Here is a 15332-nt window from a genome sequence, read left to right as displayed (position 1 = left end):
TGCATACATTACGTCAAGACTGTGTATCTAGTCGCAGTGATTAGATTGACCATTATCAATCACGTCGGGTTCATTGCCGGACGCTTGAATTTCGTCCTTTTGCTCAATCGCTCGCTTACAACAGGATGGTGGTACCGACACGGTAGACGAGGCCTTCGCAGATACCACTGACTCCGACCGGACTCCGACAAGTAATAGAACCGTCGCACTTCTTACCTCCCTTCTCACAAGATGCTGGAACCCGAAGATGCCTTTGCAGAGGAGGCGCAAGAGGAGGCCATATTGGCAGAAGACTCGCACGGCGCAACTACAATCAATACACGGTTCCATGTCAGGGATGGGCAGGACGATGATACTGGCGAGACAAGCCCCTTGATGAGCCCTCGACAGCGCCGCAAGAACCCTGTTACATACACCAGAGCCAGAAGTAGTTATGAGAGGGCCATTAATGAGCCCTGGACGGGAGCCCATGGCGCCGGCGATCTTCCCTGGTACAAGAAACCTTCGGTATGCTCGGTGTTCCTCAAGCGAGTCTTACAGATGCTGATGAACTCAGATATTTTGGCTCCTGCCAGCCCTCTTCCCTTTCTCCGTTGCATTCGGCGGCATTATCGTGCCCAAGACATATTTGATCCTCGACCTCATTTGCAAGCAATACCTTTCCGAGCAAGCATTGAAGGACCCCACGTTCAAGTTCCTACCGGTCGTATTGGGGGAGGAGAATCCGCAATGCAGAGATCCTCACGTTCAGTCCCGAGTCGCCAATTTCAACCTTTACGTCAATCTTCTCTCTGGCATCTTCTCCGCCATTGTCTCTCCTCATCTGGGGTCGCTTTCAGACCGGGTCGGGCGGAAAAAGGTCATGGTCTGTGCCTCTCTCGGCGCACTCGCCTCGGAAATCATCACCATCATTGTGGGTTCCACCAATGGTGGTGTCTCCGTCTACTGGCTGCTCCTCGGCGGCTTGATCGATGGTCTTTGTGGCTCGTTCACCACTGCGCTCGCCTTGACCTTCGCATACGCCTCGGACTGCTCGCCCCCTGAGCGTCGGAACGTGGCGTTTGGCTATTTTCATGGGACCCTTTTTGCAGGCATAGCAATTGGACCCGTCATGGCGGGCTACGTTATCAAGGTCACCGGAACGGTCATGGTTGTCTTCTACATTGCACTCGCGTGTCAGACATGGTTTATCCTCTTCGTCTTGTTCGCCGTGCCCGAGTCGCTGTCCAAGGAGCGACAGTTAATAGCCAAAGAGAAACGACGCTTCGCCCAAGCCGAGACCGCAGGCAATTCTTGGTGGACCACCATCAAGAACTACAATCCCTTCGAGCCGTTGTGGGTACTCCGACCGACTGGCGTTGGATCAAGTGCGGCACTACGCAAGAATTTATTTGTCCTTGCAGCCATTGACACCATGATGTTTGGAGTGGCCATGGGAACTATGCAGATCATCATCATTTATGCCGAGTATCGTTTCGGCTGGACGGCAGTTAACGCCAGCATGTATCTCTCCGCCGTCAACGTCTGTCGAGTTATGGGGCTACTTCTACTTCTCCCCCTCCTGACCAGGATCTTCCGCGGACCACAACACTCGCAATCGAAAGGACACAAGGGCTCCGACATGCTTGACATTTGGATCATCAGAGGAGCCATTCTGTTCGACCTTCTTGGTTATATTGGTTATGCCATAGGGCCGACTGGGGCGGTCATGGTTGTCTCGGGAATGATTGCATCACTGGGTGGTATTGGATCGCCTACCTTGCAGTCATCACTCACAAAACATATTCCGGCGGATCGAACAGGCCAAATGCTGGGCGCGTCAGGCCTGCTGCATGCTCTGGCTCGTGTTGTGGCTCCCACAGTTTTCAATCTGATCTACAGCCAGACGGTGGGCATCTATGCGGGCATTGTCTTCATTTGCCTGGCCTCTATTTTCGTGATTGTTTTTGTTTTCAGTTGGTTCTTGCGGCCAAATGGTACGTTTTCGCTCCCACATACGAGCGTTTGCATTTCTTGGTCTGACGCTGACAACATCTAGTGTATCTCGCCGAGCCATCTACTGTCGATCTAGATGAAGATGAGGACCCGACGCATCATTCTGGATAATCCAAGTGTACTTTTGGCGCTGTTTACATTACGAAGTTCTAGACAGGTGGCATGATTTGAATGCGCTGGGATGATCCGCCGCATTTTTGGGGGGCCCCGATGCGGTCGAACTGCTCTGCCTATGGCAACATGGCAGAACCTTGGTGTATACAATTACGGTGTGACAAGAAAGAAGCTTTTCCCAGATCGCTGGATATGGCTGGGCGATCGCCCTTACCAGATGAGGGCGGGATTTACACCTTCTCCATTCTGGTACTTCTGTTTTCTATCGCCATTTCTCCTCGGGATCTCTGCTATGATGTTGTTCGTTGTGAGCCTTTTGGCAATGGAATGTCAGCCTAGACCGGGGAGGCGCACTGGTCGTGGCGAAGGGGATGATTCTGCTGCTGAGTCTAGAACTGAAGTCTTGATCGTGTCATGCGGGAGTGGCACGGTTCAGAGGCGGAGAAGCCTCGTAGAATTGTGTAGTCCAAGCGGGCGTCTTTGATGTTGCATCTGCATGTCACAAGGCCATTTGGGAAGTTCCTCTCGAGCACTCAATCGGATTCCTAGACCACATCTATATGACAAAGAGTTCTTGGGAAAGGTGTCCCAACACCTCTCAGTGCTAATATTGTGCCTGCTTCACACACGGTGTGTGGGTCAAGATCCGAATTCCAAAAATGCTTGGGGAAGGGCATCCCAGGTGGACGCGCGCCGGGTTTCGCCCGTAGAGATCCGAATGGGCATCTGAGGTGAAGTGGTGCATGAAAAAGAGTGCTGTGGGAAGCATCTCTGCCTTGTGACTTGTTGAAGTATCTTCCCCGGACACAAGGATGGCCAGGCTGTGCATAAGCGAGTGGGTTCTAGAACTTTGGGTCTGAAGTTCTAGACCCTCGAAATTTAAATGTGTTGGAGAGCGAGCGTGGCCATTTCCTCGTGGCACGATCAAGGCGTAAACAACGACGGCGGCATAAAAAGCTTCAGGGTCCGCTCTGTCGATCATCAAGCCCTCGACAGAGGACCGCTCGCCTACGCCGAGGTCCCTGCATGCCATCCTCGAACGTCGTAGAAAAGAAATATGGTTGGAACCGGAGACCTTATTCTGCCGACATTGTCCCTGGGAGCCACCCCTGACGCCGATGGAACCATGGTCCCGGCGACCGTGGACCGACTGCGCCAGAGGAATCTGACGTGCTCGAGGAGCACACAACAGCATGATTGCTGCATTCCGGCGTTACTCAATGGTGCGGCGCAAAGCAATCTCTCTGCGTCGAAAACACTCAACCGGCGCATCTGTTCATCGCGGACACACACCCCGAACAGGTGCCGAGGGGTTTACTAATATTGTCCAGAGCTGGGAAACTACCGGGCCGACTTCACCAGACCACTACAGGTCCTCTGCCACCGTCTGCGCTGGAACTTTGCCTTGCTACGTCGGATCGCGATCGAGTGGCAGGCTCGCAACAGCAGCGAAGAGACGCTGTTCGGATCGGACTTGACGGTCGTCGTCACCGAGAGCCTGTGGCGAGACGAGACCGGTCGGCGGGATGAGTGGGATCGATGCATCCAGGGAGACTATGAGGAAGCTCTTGCGAAGTTCCTCCAGGACATTCGCGATTGTCTTCCGCCTACCACGATGGGCGGCAGAGGAGACACCGGCCACATCTCCCCTACCACTGCTTTTGTCCAAGATAAGGCTCAAAAGTTCACTGTGCAGGTCAAAAGTATCGGCGTCGAGTGATTGGGACAAGTTAGGGGTCAAGGCAAAAATCCATGTATTTATTGGCGTCGGAAACTAACATTGGTCTTTGGATTGTTCACAGTATACCCTCATGAACACTGTATTGCGAACACATATTGATTCATACCCATCTTACTCGTTGACGCCAGTCAATAGTAGAAATCCCAATTACGGTACGTAGTACTTCGTCCTCCGTAGAAATCCGAGGAGACAATACGGAGGATCAGGTACGCAGGTGTACGTACGGCGCAGCCTTTAGGCAGGTTTGCGTAGGGCAATTGAATCTCCGCAGGCGGGACCTCGAGGACTTGTTGATCGCATGATCATGCATCGCCAACGTCTCCATAGACGAGCCACCAAAGTTTACCAGGTCCCCAAGCAGCCCAGATGTACTGCTCTCAGCCGGGTCTACAGCAGGATAAAGTCACGGGTATGAGGCTGTCATGAATCCCTCCGCCCCGTTGACCTGTCGGTCATCTGTCGTTCCTTCGAAAAATGCCCTACGAGCTCTACGTCGACTGGCCTTGTCACCTCCTGTCCTGGTCGTCAGCACTATAGGCAGTGTCTGCGGCGTAGCGACTCTCAATCATGAAGTCAACAGGAGGGTCCACCTGGCGGAACAAGCTCTCGAGTCGAAGAGGATTATACGAAGCCTTTCCCATGGAAGGGGTGCCGCACAACTGCACAATATGATCGAGGCGGCGGAAAGAGGCGAAGACTTTACTTTGGGCACGAGAGGCACAAAGAGGAGGAGGAAGAAGAAGTCTAACACGACACGCTCATTCTCGGCTGTTGCTCTTCAAGAGCCCTATCAGCATCCGAACGACGACATTCCCAAGGAACCTCCTGTCCAGCTTGAAGCCCAGCACATACAATTCTTTCGCAAGGTCATTCCCCGCGAATCGAATCCTCGAGCTGGCGGGGCTTCGCAACCGAGAGCGACGCCTACGAAAGGTGCACACAGCTTGACTTTTGAGAAGATTCTTCAGGCCAGCAACACGCATCAGAAAGTGCCCGATTATCGAGCATCTAGCCGGCCCAAAGCCCAGCAACAAGTCGAAGTTGATAAAGCCAAGAAATTACTTCAACATTGGTCTCAGCCTTCTGGCGACCGGAATCTGGTGGTTCAGCAGTCGTTTGGTGAAGCCAGAAATGCGGCCCCGGACAAGCCAGTCGGGTACATTGGTCCTAAAGATGGGAGTGAAGGAAATACCGACGCGAGACATACAGATATACCTGCTTCAGACACCACAGCAACAGCCAAGGGCCGAGGTGCTCCAACCCCTGTACCTCTAGGCGCTTCACCTGAGCCGCCACTACCACAAGATAACCTTCAACCCGTAGATATATCTGATCGGGTATCCAGCATCAAGGGTGAAGCCAATTTTCAAGCGCCGGTCGTGGTTCTGCAGTCCAAATCGTCGGACTTCTCAGGAGCAACCGGCATGGAGAGCCCGAGCCTGGCTTCGCCGAAGCATAATCTAACGCACTCTCCAGGACCAATCGAGACACACTTGTTTGGGTACCTCGACAGCGATGAGACTATGGACCAGCACCTTCGAGAATGGCTCAAGGAAATGCCACGCGTTAGAGCGCAAACCAACGTCGAGGCCGAATTAGCAGCAACGCCAAAAGAATTCTCCAACCACGCCAAAAACATTTTAGCCCCCGGAACATTGTCCAGTCTGCACCGGTTCATACGAGATGGAAAGACTGCTTCAAAACATCTATCACGACGGAAATGGCTAGCTGTCATGAGACATTTTACCAGCCAGCCTAGTACTCTAAACTGGACGATCATGGAAGCCATCTTCTACACATACCAGGCTTCATGCCGAAATCCAAGGGATCTCAACGTCCGACCTGTCTTCTTGCTGATACAACATTTACTAGCGACAGTTCCTTCTTCCGAGCGGATGGGGCAGGTTCTCTTTCCCATTTCCGCGAAAAACACTGTGGATGCGGCTGCAATCTTCGACTTGCCAGTCAAGTATCTGCAATTTTACTGTGAGGGTCAACACAGTACTCTTGACTGTGTACGGGAACTGGGCCATATTCTCGACGTTACAAAACGCAGTGGACTGGTCCCATCCAAGGACCTCGTCACACCTGTCTTAAGAGCTCTTGTCCGCGCGAGGGACGTAGAAATGGCGGAGACAATGCTTGAAGGACTCACAGCGGAGTTCGGGCCGACCGATTCTCTGGCTCTTTTCGAGCAGTATACCTTTCTCAATGCATGCGAAGGCAACTGGGCCATCGTCGAATCCATGCTTGACAAGTTCCACACCCTAAACAGGTCCAGGAGCCAACCCATTGAGTATGGACGCTTTTTCGAAAGGCTCTTGTTGCAACACATTGCGAAGAATCCAGCCGCTCGATCATTCCACTTTACCGTTCACGCCATGAAATACGCCGGCCTGGTACCGACGAATCATGTCTCCAGGACACTTATTTGTGCCTTCATTCGAGATTGCCGCTACGACTTGGCTGCTGAATGGTTGCGCCTTCTCAAGGAGGCATTTCCTAGAGTAAGCTCCGGTTTCGATCTTCTCCAAGGAGCATGGTTGCTCACCAACACCTTGACGGAGATTGACGCCAGCTGTGAAGAGATAGCCAAGATTTGCCAGACGATCGCTCACGGGCATCGGAAGGATCCCTTCGGCCCGGCCTTCAGGGAGTTCGCCGTGGACCTCGTCAAAGCAGATTTGAGTCAGAGGTTATGTGCTGTCTCGGCCCATTTCCCATCAGCCGAAATCTCAGATGAAGAAATCCGCTCAATGACGATGGATCAACTGCTGAAATGTGCCTATGACCTCCGCGCCATGCCGACGCCGACAGGCTCTAGTGCCGCGGTCGTCGAGAGCCTGAAGAACGACCTTGCCGTGCAGATTTCTTCCATCGTGGATCTGGCTAAAGTATTCCGGGGCGAAATGAAGATATTGTTCTTTGGCATCAAGAACCAACGGGATGCGCTTTTGAGAGATCGACGCCGGGTCAGCCAGGCCGCACAGTCCACCACCTTTCCAGAGATCCACAGACACGGGCGCCCACCCGGGATAGGCGACTTGACGACGGCACTAGCACAACATTACCATCGACGCGACAAGGACGGGTTGCCGGTCGACCACTCGGTCCTCCATCACTTCGTCACAAGATTCGGCTCCGAATACTCATCGGAAGTCCTCGGGCTTGTGGAGGACATACACGCAAGCGGATACGTTCAAGGTCCGCGCGGCGCACATTTCGATGCCGAGCTCTTCAAAAAGTGGCTCTACCTGGTCTCGACGCATGGTTCTGCAGACTCGGCCGCGACGGCGCTGTTGGCGGTTTCCGGCCGTGCGGACCAAATACCGTGGACTGCCCATTTCCGGTGCTTGTGCGAGTTCGTGACTCAGCTCGGGAGAGTCGACAATGAGACCCTCTGGGACGACATGGCGTTTCCCAAGAAGCCTGAAGGGGGCCCTCTGAGGACTCGGTACGAGGAGATTAAACGGAGGTGGCTCGACCAGGGGAGCTGGAGGAAGGAGAGGTTTCGGTTTCCCGAGTGGAAGGGGTGGGATCTAGATGGGAAATAAAGTCGGTAGCGGTAGCATGTCGACCGCTTAGAAGCCTAGATGTATGGGTCGGCCAAGCCATACCTAGACGCATGGACTGAAGATGTCATACCGACAGACGTAATGTACGGGGTACTATGTATACATACATACGATATCCAGGCCATTACTAAATCAACGTACTGGCCGGTCTCTTGTAACTCGTACTTTGACGAGTGACGCTCGCGCAGTCCGAGTAGAAGTACGGAGTACTCCGTATCTACGAAGTACATACCAGTACTCCACACATAAGCTCAAGCTCATTAGGTACATTCTACATGTACATTCTACATGTACATTCTACTGAACCGCTGCCTAGCGGTTGGCTGGCTGTCTGGCCTGGCTGGCTGGCTATTTGATCCTCGAGCCAGTAAGGGAAGGTACAATACCTACCCCTACAAGACGGTACACTATCTTGCTTACTATACTGGGATACCGAATGCAGATCAAATGTACCAGGTACGTCTGCGTAGGGGGACCCGGCGGGGAGCAGCTTCAGAGAACTGAACACGTACAGTGGGTATTTTGTATTGGTCGTTTGCCGTCGGGGTTTTGACGTATTGTACTGTATTCCCATCAGATTCGTGTGTATCCGGTCCTCACGGACAGTTTGTCTCTAGAGATCACATACTTTGGACAATCCATGGACAAGCTCTGGCCACTGAGATCGACAAGAAGATAATCGAAATCCTGTCTACAGAAACGTGTTTCTTTCTAATCTCTTTAATCCTTGTGATCCAGGGTAGATCTACTATATCTTGAACTCGTCTTGGACACACAACCGATGCAGTCAGTATATCGCGTTCTATCAAGGTATGCCGCCCCCTAAGCTGGTGGCAGCACTCACGCTGGGCTTGGCGCTGCCTACTCTTATCCCCTGCGCCGTGAAACTGGGCGGCGTGCCTCGGCTTACTGGCGTGGAGCGTCCACTCGCAGCGAGACTGCCGCCTGAGATTGAGCCACGTCGACGGTCTGAGGGCGAAGATTTGGATTCGTTGACACTTGCGTCCCCATGTTCTGCCGTTTCAGCCGCGTTGCTGGGAGGGTCCTGGTGCGTGCTGGGCGTGAATGTGGCGCGATTGCGCAGGTCCTGGTGTGAGGCGTTGGGGTCATCTTGCGCGAGGGATCTTGAACTTGAGAGGGCGGGCCCGAAGTTTGTTGTTATGTCTTGAGATAGAGGTCTGGAAGCGTCGTGGTGAGTGCCCAGAGGACTTTGATCATGCTCATCCCGTTGTTGCTGCGCTTGTGCTGCCTCTGACGCCTCCGCCGTCGAAGTCTCCTGTGGACGATCCCGATATCGTTCGTATTCGACCTCCGGGTCCTCATCATTGTTCCTTGTGCTATTTGCGGCAGACGCGGCCTGTGCTTCCTTCTTGGGAAGTCTGTAATATCCCTCCATCCACGACATTGAATTGCCACCTGCCGGCCTATTTGGTGTGGGCGACGCAAACTGGTATTGATTTTGCAGGGGCGAGTGCGCATGTGTGTGATTATGGGTCTGGATAGGGGACGACGGCTGGTACTGTCTCTCTCTCTGCTGTTGGGCGAAACTCTTGACTCTCGGTGTCCGGGGCGACTCGTACGCGCCTTCATAGTCTGAGTATCCGCCAGCGGAATCGTCCTCTGACCAGTTTGCGCCACTGCTACTGCTGTTTTGGCGGCGATGGAGATATGCGGTGTCGGCAATTGAAAGGATCCCCTTCTGATTGCCATTCGATGTCCGTCCCAGAGTGTAGTAGCGGAGGGCTTCCAAGACGTGTGGAAATACCAATGTATCGACGTCTTGGGCCCAAAGGAAGTCGAGGTGTTCGAAATGTGGGATTTCTGTGGCAATGGTATGACGGGGTAATTCTTTCAGCATGACACGAATGTCCACCAACGAGTCACTTCCGCCGTAGACCAACACGATGGGAGTCTTGATATTCCTAGTCGGAAACTTGGCCACCTTGTAGTAGCGGTTGCTTGCCCCAATGCTGAATCGGTTGGTGCTGTCGTCGTCGTACATCTGGAATGATTTGTTGCGGATGATCTGAAACCAGTGGACCACAGATTTCGTGGAGGTGAAGCTGTAGAGATGAGGGTAGGCGGCAAGCTTCTGTTGCACGGTGATATTGCGGCCATACCACGCGAAGAGAAAGCTGAGGGACATGTCGATCAGACGGACAAATATGGGTGGGTAGAGGATGGACTGCCACATGGTTGCGGAGGAAAGGATGGATTTGCGGCCGAATGCCAGGAAGAGGACATTGGGATTGGTCTTGACAAGGGCGTCAACAATGCCATTGCTCAGGCCAGCTGGAGACATGGCTGGTGCTAGGGCGATAAACAAATTGACCTTGTCGTTCAGCTGTGGATGTATAGACAACGTGGCAAAGGCTTGAGCAGTGCCTTGACTGAAGCCAATATAGGAAAGCGACGGCTGAGAGGTGGTGCTCAGGATATAGTCGATGGTGTTGGGGATGTCGTGGAAGGCAAATTCGTCCATTGAGAAGTTCCAGAAACGGGAGGACATTGGGGAGTGCTTGGTGGACTTCTTGCTGTACTTGTTTCCACGGTTGTTGCCCAGCCACACATCGTAACCTTGGTTCACCAGCGTAAAGGGCAGGCATCGTTCCTCTTCGGTCAGACAGACCCAGACCTCGCTGTTCATCAGCAGACCATGGTGGAGGTACACCACGGGTTTCCTGGTCGAGTCTGCTCCGACATTGACCTGCATCCCGGAATGCTCTTCTCCTTTGCGAAAGGGCAGCCTGTGCACGCCCAACAAGTATCCGTCTCCTGTCTGCACGACGTGCTCTTCAGCATAGTATCCAAAGAGACCGCAGAGCTCGGTGAAATCGGAACATGTTGCGATCGAGGTATAGGTGTGTTTCCTCTCAGACCGGGCTTGTCTGGATCTCTGCGACGACAGTCGGTTGAAGACATTTTTTGACGCATTATAGCAGAACCGAATAACGGGCTGGGGCAGGCCAAGGGTTATAATTCGGACGAACACTTCAAGGGCAACGAGTATCAGGGATCCAAACAGGGCCAGGTACTCCCTCCTACACACGGTCAGCTAGGGCGCAGCAATTCAAGACGTTTGAGAGTACGGTACCAAAACAGCCTGCCAATGAAGGGCACTCGCGCCATAGTGCCTGCAAAAGATCAGACAGCTACAGCGACAATAGAACGTCCGAGGCCATGGACCCAGAATGTTTAGTCTCTACGAGGACGAGTCCAGGAACGCACATGCGTCCAGGCCTGCTGAGTCCATGCGCCGGTCTCAACAATCACGGCTTCTCCAATTGCAATCACCGTCTCGCACCGGCCGGAGCGTCACTGCGTCATTGTCTGCGTGCGGCAACTCTTCCGAAGACGGCGCCAGTCTAACCATTTCCGGACCGAGGCCATAAAATTCGTTGGCGCGACTTTTGCTTTCTTGACTTTCTTCTTTTCTACATGAACAACGCAAAACCCAACATTCCTTCTAAAAGCATTCCTACGAGGTTGCTCTACAGCAATACCATGATGTATGGAAATCGTCTATCGGAATGGAGAGTGACCACATGGTAGTCGATCTTGGGTGCGATGTCAGTCAGGTCCCTCCGGGGCTGTGACCGAGATTGCAATGATTGACCACACAAATGATCACTATCAGCTAGACTGCACTTTTCATAGGGTATCATGTTCTAACAATCCGGCGTCACGTCATTTGCTCTCCAGCCAGCCTTCGATCTTCTCGACGATATCTGCCTTTTTGCCCGTGACAGGAATCTTCACCGTTGCGGCAAACTCCTTCAACTCGGCAACTGTCAGTTTTGCAAGCTGACCCTTCTGCCAAAGCTGTCTGATCTGCGCCTCATCAATCCCTTTACTGCCATCTTCCCATTTGACCTTTTTGCCTGCGCCTGCCTTCGTAGACTGGGCTGTGGTCCCGTTGCTCGGAGGACGCTTTGATCCTGTGGAGGCGGCATCGGGATTGTCCTCTAGGTATCGTCGGAAGCTTGTTTCCAGGACCTTGCCCCATTCTATCGCCTCCACACCCACTCTCTTGTCGATCTGGCGATATTTTGGTATCGTCTTGTCCTCCGGCTTCTCGGGGATTTCGTCGTCCAGGGCGAGGGCTTGAAGAATGCGGTAATGCCATTGCAGGCTGGGATTCGGGTATTTAGAGGGGTCATATATGCCCTTAGGAAGGTTCAGTTGCTCTGTTTCGTCTGTCAGTTCCTTTCCTCGAGACATCTTGACCAAGCTCCGAATCACACTTACGGACGATCGGCCTCATGGCATCGACGAGCTCATCTGGCGCCCGAACTGGCGTTTCATGTGTTGAGGGCGGATTCTGTCGGACATCATCCGCAAACGGAAGTGGTATGAGATGCAACCCCTGGGGCGCACCCGTGGCAGAGACTCCTGCGGGATTGGACTTGTCCTCGCTGTCCTCGGCCGACAATGTTGGGACCATAGCAGCCATGACTGGGACCGCATTCTTTCTCGGCACAAACCATGTAACTGCGAACAATTTGTCTTTGCACAGCTTGCGGTGCAACGCACTATACACCCGCGTGCTGCCAACAAAGTCCTCTTCAGACGGATACAGAAAGGTTGAGTTCTTTATGTTTGCCCACATCGGCAGCCTCGCCATCGGCTTGAACCCAATCACCCTGATCACCGGTTCGCCCCAATTGCGGAGTTGCTGCGTCTCTTCAGCTGAAAACGTAACCTTTTCTCCGCCAAAGGTATATGCCTTTCGAATTTCCGCTTTCTCCACCGTTCTGCGGTCGGCCTCATCGTCAGCCACCATTTCCGTGAAGCCCGTCGCGATCGCGGGTTTTTCGCCACCAAGGTAGATGTAACTACTCCGCGCTGGCTTTTGATGCTTATACAAGAGATAACCTTTGACCGAGATCCTGAAATCCGGACCAAGTTCGAGGGGCACTGAGGAAAAGAGCGATCGTTTCGGGGCAATTTTGGATTGAATATTGGACAACAGAGACTGAAGTAGTGTGATGCCATCGCCGCCACCGCTGACCATCTTTGAGCCGTCAACGTCCACAATGGATGGAGGGTTGTAAACGATGGCTTCAGGGTCAGACGGTGATGAGCGGTAGACAATGTCGTCCCAGAACAACTTCGTGTCAAAGGCGTGATCAGCCGTAGAGATGGGAAACAGTTCAATGGTCACGCCCAAGTCGTATAGATCCTTGGCTCGAACAGTTGCTTGTGAACGTGATTCCTTGCTGCTCGAATGCGGGTCGTCATTATCCGTCACGACGAACAGTCGTCTCGACGTGAAATTTGCCGCCTTTTGTTGGAAGATCTGGTTGGCGCAGAAGAGGACATTGTGCATCGACACGGGTTCTTCTGCAAGTCTAAAAAGTCGATTGGACTCGGGATTCTCTGCTTCGACCAGTTCCTTCAGCGCCTTGACATCATCCGCCTCCGGGACATCCAGGTCAGTCAAAAGGTAGCAATTAGGGAACGAATAGCCACCCTTGGAATTTTCGTCCTCGCCGTAGAATTTGGTTGCTTCGGTGCCATACAGCAGGATGCCCATCAGATCCTTGGGTGTGGCAATGATGCGCTGCTGCATCAGATGGTATGCAGATTTCAATGCTGCCAGTAGAGGCGAAGTTTTGTCTGATTTCTTCGAGCCGGACGACGACTGTGGCACTTTCAGCATAGACTTGTTGACCTCTATGGCGAAGAGGACCGCATCGCGGACTGTCTTGTAGCCCGTCTCGTCAACTTCCTCTTCCTCGTCGTCGAGATCATCGCCGCGGGAAGAGTCTTCAGGCTTGTCTTTCGACCGATAGGGTATATTGTCACCCATGTTGCATACCCATTAGCCATTTAGAAAGGACGGAGTCTGGGAAGATCCAAGAGTGATGCAATGCCTGGGCGTCTGGGGCAGCAGTCGCGCCTCAAGGCTGAAGACGCGCAGTCACATGAGCGACAAGGCTGCACGAGTGACGCCAATCGGGCCACGTTGATTGGCCGCGGTTGACGGATCGGCGTCATGGAAGAACATCTCGCTGACTTCGCGGCGAAAAGTGTTCCGCATGAGAAGTATGTAAGTCAAAGAAACCCTTCACTCTCACACTACTCATTCTACCTGAGCCCCCAGAATCCTCAAATCTCTTCTGATACATCCGTCCCCCTCATGGCACGGTAGCACCAGCATCTACACCAGCACCTTCACCACCGCGCACATCTCCACCATGTCGCCGCTGCGCACCTCGACAAGCCGCCTCACCCGCCAACTGGCGAAGCAGCCCTGGACACTGCCTGGCCACAATGGCGTGTCAATACCCTCCTCGATCCAACGAGCCTCGATGGCCTCCGTCGTCCCTCCAGTCACTCCAGACAGCACCTCGCGCCAGGGTCCCACAGCCATGGTCTTCATGAACATGGGCGGACCCTCCACCACCGCCGAAGTAGGCGACTTCCTGTCCCGCCTGTTCGCCGACGGCGACCTCATCCCCCTCGGTCCCCTTCAAGGGTATCTCGGACCTCTCATCTCCCGGCGCCGCACGCCCAAGATCCAAAAACAATACGCGGCCATTGGCGGCGGCAGCCCCATAAGAAAATGGTCGGAATACCAGTGCTCGGAAATGTGCAAGCTCCTCGACAAGATGAGTCCCGAGACGGCGCCGCACAAGCCCTATGTCGCCTTTCGGTACGCCAACCCGCTGACCGAGGAGATGTACGAAACCCTGCTGAATGACGGCTTTGGACGCGGTCGCGGCGGCCGTGCCGTCGCCTTCACCCAGTATCCGCAGTACAGCTGCTCGACGACGGGGTCGTCACTGAACGAGCTGTGGAAATGGCGCACCCGGCTCGAAGGGAAGCGGTCTGTTGTCGGGGACGGCAAATCAATGACCCCTGCCACTACCTCAGACCCGGAAGGCGCAATCACATGGTCCGTGATCGACCGGTGGCCGACGCACCCGGGCCTGGTCGAAGCGTTTGCGCAAAACATCGAGGCCAAACTGGCCGAATACCCGCCCGAGCGACGCAAGGACGTCGTGATCCTCTTCTCCGCCCACTCGCTGCCCATGAGCGTGGTAAACCGGGGCGACCCTTACCCGGCCGAAGTGGCCGCCACGGTGCACGCGGTGATGACCCGCCTGGGCCACTCCAACCCGTACCGCCTGTGCTGGCAGTCACAGGTGGGGCCCTCGGCCTGGCTGGGTGCCCAGACCAGCGACACGGTCAAGCAGTACGTCGCGCGTGGCCAGACAGACCTCATTCTTGTACCTATCGCCTTCACTTCGGACCACATCGAGACGCTGTACGAGCTGGACCAGGAGGTCATGCACGAGGACGCAAAGGGCCACCCAGGTGTTAAGCGCGCCGAGTCTCTGAATGGGAACCGCGTGTTCATCCAGGCCCTCGCAGACGTTGCCCACAAGCATCTCCAGAGCGGGGAGAGCTGTTCCCGCCAGATGGGCCTGCGGTGCCAGGGCTGCAAGAGCGAGAGATGTCTCGAGCAGAAACGCTTCTTTGCCGGCGAGCAGGCCAAGATCCTGCCGACTGTACGATAAGGAGGGAAGATGAAGATGAAGACAAACAAGAACGGAGGGGGTCGGTGAATAACTTGGCTGATATGCCGTATCTCCATATGCATGTAAATACTCGGCATAGAAGTGGCGTACTTACTCGACACTCCGGCTCAATGTACGGTAGTTTAATTGCCGTACAATTGCATAATTATGACGCGCAAGTTCTACCTCGTACATACCTTGCAGGGAAGTCCTATGAGTATCGTCCTTGGCTTACAGTGCGGTATATATCTCGATAGATTCCATTGCTGCGGCAAGACCAGTCCCATGGCGTCTCTATGCTTCTGAAGCGGCTCAACAAAAACCTGTGTGTCCATACAAATACATCCGAACGAACCCCGAGTTCAATGCCCAATGCCGCGC

The 15332-nt window shown here is 53.9% G+C and overlaps 6 protein-coding genes across 6 annotated transcripts; 4 read left to right on the top strand and 2 right to left on the bottom strand.

Moving 5' to 3' along the window:
* Positions 1-231: 231 nt before the first annotated feature.
* Positions 232-2106, top strand: A1O7_03096 (uncharacterized protein; the record flags this gene model as incomplete). Its single annotated transcript, XM_007757122.1, has 3 exons — positions 232-507; positions 557-1976; positions 2039-2106. The coding sequence occupies 3 exons, from the start codon at positions 232-234 to the stop codon at positions 2104-2106; spliced, it is 1764 nt and encodes a 587-aa protein (XP_007755312.1).
* Positions 2107-3235: 1129 nt separating this feature from the next.
* On the top strand, positions 3236-3829 carry A1O7_03095 (uncharacterized protein; the record flags this gene model as incomplete). Its single annotated transcript, XM_007757121.1, has 2 exons — positions 3236-3332; positions 3441-3829. The coding sequence occupies 2 exons, from the start codon at positions 3236-3238 to the stop codon at positions 3827-3829; spliced, it is 486 nt and encodes a 161-aa protein (XP_007755311.1).
* A 689-nt stretch (positions 3830-4518) lies between these two features.
* Positions 4519-7404, top strand: A1O7_03094 (uncharacterized protein; the record flags this gene model as incomplete). Its single annotated transcript, XM_007757120.1, has 1 exon — positions 4519-7404. One exon carries the CDS (start codon positions 4519-4521, stop codon positions 7402-7404), a length of 2886 nt encoding a protein of 961 aa, XP_007755310.1.
* Positions 7405-8230: 826 nt separating this feature from the next.
* A1O7_03093 (lysosomal acid lipase/cholesteryl ester hydrolase) lies at positions 8231-10554 on the bottom strand (the record flags this gene model as incomplete). Its single annotated transcript, XM_007757119.1, has 2 exons — positions 8231-10466; positions 10520-10554. 2 exons carry the CDS (start codon positions 10552-10554, stop codon positions 8231-8233), a joined length of 2271 nt encoding a protein of 756 aa, XP_007755309.1.
* Positions 10555-11112: 558 nt separating this feature from the next.
* Positions 11113-13237, bottom strand: A1O7_03092 (ATP-dependent DNA helicase 2 subunit 1; the record flags this gene model as incomplete). The annotated part of the gene is made up of 2 exons (XM_007757118.1): positions 11113-11612; positions 11674-13237. 2 exons carry the CDS (start codon positions 13235-13237, stop codon positions 11113-11115), a joined length of 2064 nt encoding a protein of 687 aa, XP_007755308.1.
* Positions 13238-13625: 388 nt separating this feature from the next.
* Positions 13626-14951, top strand: A1O7_03091 (ferrochelatase; the record flags this gene model as incomplete). Its single annotated transcript, XM_007757117.1, has 1 exon — positions 13626-14951. The coding sequence occupies one exon, from the start codon at positions 13626-13628 to the stop codon at positions 14949-14951; it is 1326 nt and encodes a 441-aa protein (XP_007755307.1).
* Between the last annotated feature and the right edge of the window lie 381 nt (positions 14952-15332).

The sequence above is a fragment of the Cladophialophora yegresii genome (genome assembly GCF_000585515.1).
Source record: "Cladophialophora yegresii CBS 114405 chromosome Unknown aczIN-supercont1.2, whole genome shotgun sequence".
NCBI lineage: Eukaryota > Fungi > Ascomycota > Eurotiomycetes > Chaetothyriales > Herpotrichiellaceae > Cladophialophora > Cladophialophora yegresii.
Note: the sequence above shows the minus strand (reverse complement) of the source record. Positions and strands in the feature narration are given on the sequence as shown.